Source organism: Macaca mulatta, chromosome 4 (assembly GCF_049350105.2).
Source record: "Macaca mulatta isolate MMU2019108-1 chromosome 4, T2T-MMU8v2.0, whole genome shotgun sequence".
Classification (NCBI taxonomy): domain Eukaryota; kingdom Metazoa; phylum Chordata; class Mammalia; order Primates; family Cercopithecidae; genus Macaca; species Macaca mulatta.
In genome coordinates, this window is record NC_133409.1 from 97,342,688 (window position 1) to 97,349,472 (window position 6,785).

The window sequence follows — 6,785 nt, forward strand, 5'->3', positions numbered from 1 at the left end:
CTCAGAGAGATTTTCACACCCACGTTCATTGCAACATTATCCAAAATAGCCAAGAGGTAGAGGCAGCCCATGTGTCCATTGACAGATGAATGGCTAAAGAAAATGTGGTGTATACATACAGTGGAATATTATTCTACCTTTAAAAAGAAAGAATTTCTGTCACCTGCTACAACATGAATGAACCTCAAGGACATTATGCTAAGTGAAATAGGCCTGTCACAAAAGGACAAATAGTGTGTGATTCTGTTAATACTCATATGAAGTATCTAAAGTAGTCAAAATCATAGAAACAGAAAGTAGAAAGGCAGTTATCAAGGTCTGGGTAGAGGGGAAGGGGCGGAATTAGTGTTTAGGGAGTATAGCATTTCAGTGTTGTAAGATGGAAAAGTTCTAGACATCCGTTGGAAAATACGTGGATACACTTAGCACTGCTGAACTGTACACTTAAAAATGGTTAAGATGGAAAATTTAATTTTTTTTTACCACAGATTTTAAAAAGCAGTGTTTCATTGCCTAATTCTATATTCGGTTAACAATTTTACTGATTGTCTACTATGTCCCAGGCACTTTCCATTATTATTCTTTCAGTGACACTTGTTCCCCATTTTAGAAATTAGGAAATAGACACTGAAAGGTTTAGAAACTTATTTCTGTTAGACCCTACATGTGGTATAGCAAAACTGTGTTTACCTAACTGAGTTGTCCAATACTTGCATATAGATGATGTTTCCAAAATAAAAGGGAATGGGTCCCTAGAAAGCAAGGCAAGAGAATTGAGACTAAAATAATGAATATTTGAGGATAAATTTAGCAAGTTTGCTACTTGGAATATCACTTTTTTGGGCATGTCTAGTTCCAAAACCACAGAATGTATTGGACCTGTTGGATTTGTTGAAAATGCAGATGGTACAATCAAATGTAATACTCATAAAGGGAAAAGAATACAGTTTGAAAGTTTTTATGAAGACATGTACTGCCTAACCTGTGAATTGAAAGCATCTTTTAAAAACTTACTTCCCATCATATTCCTAGGTGGTAGTGAAGATGTGGGTAGAAAACTGAGAATGTTTCAGATAATCCTAATGAAGTTAAATGATTGCAGTCTACCATATTGTGAGGAAAAGTTGTTAGCCGTGCAAGATGAGGACAGAATTAAAATATTACCATAACTGGCATTTGATTTGAAAACTACAAAGATAAGCTTAGGTTCCTATTTATGAAAACCATTCTCACAGCCCAGTGAAATATCTTTTAAAAGGTTCTATAGTTACCATGGATACTTGTTAGCTTTGATAGAGTATCCATATTCAGTCATCTGAGGTGAAGAAGCCAAAAAACCCATGAACTAATGGCACAAGTAGCTTCATCTCTAAATTTGTACTAGTTTGGGGATGGAAAAGGTAAGTTTCCTGAAGATTAGAGTGTTGGTTAATTGTCACTGCTTGGAAAGCAAAATATTTAGGATGCACATTGCCTGAATTTGATCCTAGTATTCACTATTGATATGTAACTTTTTAATTTAACTAGTACAGGCCATTTCTTAGATTTTAACATAGGAATTTAGATGGTTAGACCTTTATGAAAGTTGATGAAACCTAGGGAGTATACTCAATTTCTGAAAGCCGTAGAGACACAGACAATATTGAAGGCATTGGTCCCCATGGTAATATGTTTGCATTTGGCCCAGCGTGGCTGGTCTGCCTAGCTTCTTTTAATTGCTATATATTGACAGCCGTTTTCACAACTATTTATAAAATGTCGGATAAGTGAGCATGTGTACGAGGGAGCGTACACCATACCTTAAGCTTGATTAGATACTTCAGATGACAAAGAGCTCTGCATGAAGAGTTACTGAGGTATTTTTATCATTTCCTAATGTGCCTGTCACATAGTAGAAGCAAAAAGCCTTTCAAATTATTTAAATATTTTCCTCAATTCTCTTTTAAAACAGGTGACAAAAGAGCTGAAACAGTATGACAACAAAATTATAGAATGCAAATTTGAGAACAACAGCTGGGTCTTCATGAGACAGAGAACAGACAAAAGTTTTCCTAATGCCTACAACACTGCCATGGGTGAGTATGACAACTTATCAGTGCTTATTATATTAAAAAAAAAAAAATTAAGATGTTAGACCCAAAGTGTGCTACCTTTGTTGTTTTGCTTAATGCGGCATAGTCATTTAGGCTTCATCCTTGTTTGATGGGAAAGATATGTCAAGTCTGTATTCTCTTTGGCTCCAATTGGCTTGTAGGTTCTCCTCTCTAAACTGGTGGTCTTATGCCCATGCGCCCAAAAGAGAAGTTTAAAGGGCAGGATCCTGGGCTGTATACAAGTTGAATTTATTGAACAACAACAACAACAGAAACCACAATAATTTCAGATCTATTCAGAACTATAAAAACCATTGTTTGCCAGATGGTAAAAGACAAAATTAGCAGGGGAAAATGTAATTTCCAGCTCTTAAAATAGCTTTATAAACAATGGAGAACAAAGTAAACGAAAACCATTTAAAAAGACAAAATCTGCTATGCTATTCTTCAGAGTGTTCTTTGGGTACAATATGAATGCTTTGGGAATTCAGAATAGTAAGTTTCTTTCATGGGGAACAACACAAATTAATTGAAGTTTATAAGGTGTACCACTACCAGTAGCTGTTGTTGCTCTGGATTGCATTTTTAGTGGAGTTGAAAAAAGGTAAAAACCAAGATAACAGGTTATTCAAACTTTACTTTTAGAATGTACAGTTGATGAGGAGGATATGATAAGCTAATGAGAAAATATTGAAATTTCCAGTTTCAGCTTTGCAGTTTAAAAGTTACTGTTGTACATTTAGGAGTTCTCATTGGAACTAGCATCCATTTTCAGACAAGATGAGTTAATTTCCAAAGTAGGGACGATTACGCCAATGTCTTTTCTTCCAAGACCAAATAGGTAAATAAAATGAAAAAGACTGGCATTAAATTTTGATAAGAGAAGATAATATGGTCTGCCAGCTACAATGAAACCACGTATTCAGTAGGAATGGTAGCTGGTGCCATGTTTTATGTTTCGTAGAGTGGACTTCTTTCTGAGAGAAAGATTGAAGGACTATATATAGTACACATTTTACAAGTTTTAGTTGAATTCAGACTGTGGTGTAATGCATTGTGTTAGATTAAAATTCCATAAAAACTGGTTTGGAAGGGATAGAAAACCATGGGGAAGACGTGCTTATAGCCCAAATGTTTAAAGTTTTGGTTTAAAATTAATACTGCCGTAAAGAGTAGCCATTAGACAAGCACACATTTTGGGTGTAGGGGAGGGAGGAGATAGTTCAATGTGAAGCATGTCACTCAAATGGGTAAAATGGAAGTATTTAGCATATTGGGATGAAAACCTTTCTCATAAGCCTGTGGTGAGTCAGCTGCCTTAATTAACCCTCACGTGAGACCCGTGTGTCCCTCTGTCCACAGCTGTGTGCAATAGCATCTCAAACCCTGTCACCAAGGAGATGCTGTTTGAGTTCATCGACAGATGTACTGCAGCTTCTCAAGGACAGAAGCGAAAGCATCATCTGGACCCTGACACGGAGCTCATGCCACCACCACCTCCCAAAAGACTGCGCCCTTTAACCTAAGACCTGCTTGTGACTTCAGGGTTAAGAAGAAAGATGAATGAGGAGAAAACGCTGTTGCCCATTTTTGTAGCCAGAGAAATTGAAAGACGACTGTGGCTTGATGTTGATACACATTTGAATTTTTTTTAAGAAAAGAAAGGTATTGTAGCCAGCCTGTAAATACTTGATGCATTTGTTTCCTCAATGCTGCAATACATCATGGACTTAAACATTTTATTTATCTGATAAACTCAGCCTTACCTTGTGGAATCTGAAGATTGAAATATCCAAAGGTTTAAACAAGATTGAAATCAATGAAAAAGAGGCCTTGTTTATATATGGGTAACTTCACATTTAATTTATAAAGTTAACAATCTGGAAACTGTGAGCCCATAAAACAGTATCTTTTAGAAGCTGTGTTACAATTATAGCAAATTTTCCTTTTAAAAAATTCAGGCAATGGCATTAAACATTCTTGCTGTCGTTTACCATGGATTTCCTACATTTCTGAGATCCCTGTATTCAAAAACAAATGACAAGGTTGTTAAGTATTGTACTATATTAAACAGCTTAGTCTGGTTTATATCATTTTAACAAGTTTTTTGGAAATGTAAAAGAAAAAAGTAAAGCTCCATTTTTGTGAATTGCATTGTTTCTAAAGGGAGTATTTTGAGTATTTTCATCTGTTTGTATTGTTTCGACTATGATATCAGATACCCCATGTGTCCATTCCGGCAGTGGTTTTGAGCTACTTCATGGAACTTGGACACACACCACCAGGTCCTTTATGTGTTGTTCTCCTGGGAGACTTTCCTTTTCTTTAAATGCCAGGGCTACTTCTGCTTTACCTCAGTGGCATCAGCACACTGTAAATTACATTAAAACACACAACTCACTGTGATCTATGGGAGTGATAGCAAATGCAAACGATGTTGTGTTACTTCCCTCCAACAAAACAGCAAAGGGAATGCCAGCTGACTTCTTTGATTAGAAGGTAATGTCATGGGATAGAATGGTGTCACTAGAAAATGCTCTCCCACTGCTACATAAATGCAGAGGCAAAGTGTAGACATCTGTAGGAACTAAATATCAAGGAAATCAAGACATTTATTTTCAAAGCCAGAATTCTATCTGCATTCTAGTCTATGGATGTTATTTCTGTTATACATCTGAATTTTAAAATGTTTACTGATAGATAATGGATTTAAAGGGCAGCTAATTGATTGTCTGCCATTGTTGAGAAACTGTTCAAATTGGTTTGTGAAAGAACTCTGAGAATTAGCTAAATGCAGGCTAATGTATTTATTTTTAGAGGTACAGGTTTTAAGTAAATGTATTTAAAACAAATTTTCATGATCTGAATTGTATATGTATATGCATATCTGTGTAAGTATATGCAAGTGTGTATTCTTCTGCTGATTCAGTCAGACACGAAATCCAACTGAATTACCTGGTAGACTGAATATCTGACAGGATTTCTATATGGACATAGCACAGATGAACCAAAAATGTATTTATATGCACCTGAGTTTTAATGTTTTTAAGCAAAGTTTTCTCCTGCAGTGCTTTTCTATATGAAATAGTTGAGTCATGCTTGGGCTTTTTCTTCACTGTTCCCAAGTCATGTAATGTATAGTGAATTTATCCAAAACGCCATTGTAATGTTTTTTACTAGAGTGCTTTTGCACATTTGGGCGCTAAAGGGATTAAAACAACTGATGCCACAATGACTATTGAAAGAGGGAAAAGTCTCAAGTTTCCATAGTATCTTTTACAAAATGGATTTTAGAAAAATGCCTATGCAACTCCAAATAGTCTGATGCCTGCTTCCCCAGGACGAGTGGCTCTTCCATGCTGTGCTGCTTTCCTCCGAGCCTGGGGAAAGGCAGAGCCCTCTGGCAGATACGAAAGCAAGCTTTTGCCAATGATCTTTAATGGAGTTAAAATGTTTATGGTAATTGTAACCTTTCAAATGAGTTACGAGAAAAGAGCATCTCACTCTTAATACACCCAGATATTTTCTTCATGTCTTTGTGCGTTTTAGCAGGACTTAATTTTCTTAATTTATTCTTTCCTTTCAATTATAGTGACATAGAGTAGTTGGCCTTATAAGTAGATCCCATTTAGCCCCTGAACGTAATACCATCTGCAGTATTATAAAAGTCATTTAGAAGGTCAGGGAGATAATCTAGAGGCAGGATTTTGGACATTGTGAAGGAAATGTGCTCTTTCTCAGCTCACTTCAATAACTATTTTCTGAGACTGAAGTTTTTTAGACAGGAATAAGAAAACTTTGCTTTATTCAGTTATCACATGTAAAAGCTTTTGCTTTTTGTTAGGAAAAGGTGTGGATGACTCTACTGCGTGGATGGTTACATTTGCTTTCCGTGAAATGCTCAGAAAATGTCAGGACATTCCTTTTCCAATTGTGTGTCAGTGCGTATTGTAATAAAACTACTGATTTAAATTAGCGTAAGTGTATCTACTTTGTTTTACTGGTGATACTCTTGTGTCCCTTCTCTTGCTGGCATCACATCCTACTGCTGTCAGCCACACCCAGTGTAATCCATCTGGCTTTGTAGAGATTAGCATAAAGACTTGGAAAGCCTCTATTTTTCTTTCTGAGAAACTGAGAAATTTGATTGACACAGGGGGGTGTAGTTTGAACCTTTTATTTTTGAAGTGGAGAGGAATGGGAGAAAGCACATCTTTACATGATGTTTATATTATTTCTCTTCATCTAATCTTAGCAGTCTACTGTATGAGTAGATATTCTGTTACGTTATTTTTAATGCATTTAAACTTTTTAGAATACTCAGCAATAGCAATAAATATTCTGAAATGATGAAGTCATGAACTACCAATTTTTTTTTTTTTTTTTTTTTTTTTTTGCATTGCAATTGCATTTTTATAGTATGGAATTTGCCATCTTTAAATGTTTAAATGATACCACCATTTTGGACTCTGCATATAGTTTTCCCTGGCCAAAAAAAAACCTTGGAAGCTAAGAAGCAAATACTCCCAAGTGGGAGAACTCCTGTGGTGGAGAAAACTCTGGACTAGACTCACGCAAGTCCAGGCTCTGCCTCCTGTTGGCTCTGTTCTGTCTAGATCCTCCCACACACACACCCCCATCCACCCCTGCCACTTTGTTCCATCTATAAAGTGGCAAATCCCATCTGTCACA

At 36.2% G+C, this 6,785-nt stretch overlaps 1 protein-coding gene across 3 annotated transcripts in view; it reads left to right on the plus strand.

The window, feature by feature from the left end:
* The window catches only part of RNGTT (RNA guanylyltransferase and 5'-phosphatase), a 334,659-nt gene extending 328,590 nt beyond the window's left edge, over window positions 1–6,069 (plus strand). For all 3 annotated transcript variants that reach the window (XM_028847363.2, XM_028847364.2, XM_028847366.2), the window contains 2 exons: window positions 1,952–2,075; window positions 3,456–6,069. In XM_028847363.2, coding sequence (XP_028703196.1) covers window positions 1,952–2,075; window positions 3,456–3,619 — 288 coding nt within the window. In that variant the 3' untranslated portion in view covers window positions 3,620–6,069. The remainder of the gene's footprint in view (window positions 1–1,951; window positions 2,076–3,455) is intronic.
* Window positions 6,070–6,785: the final 716 nt, after the last annotated feature.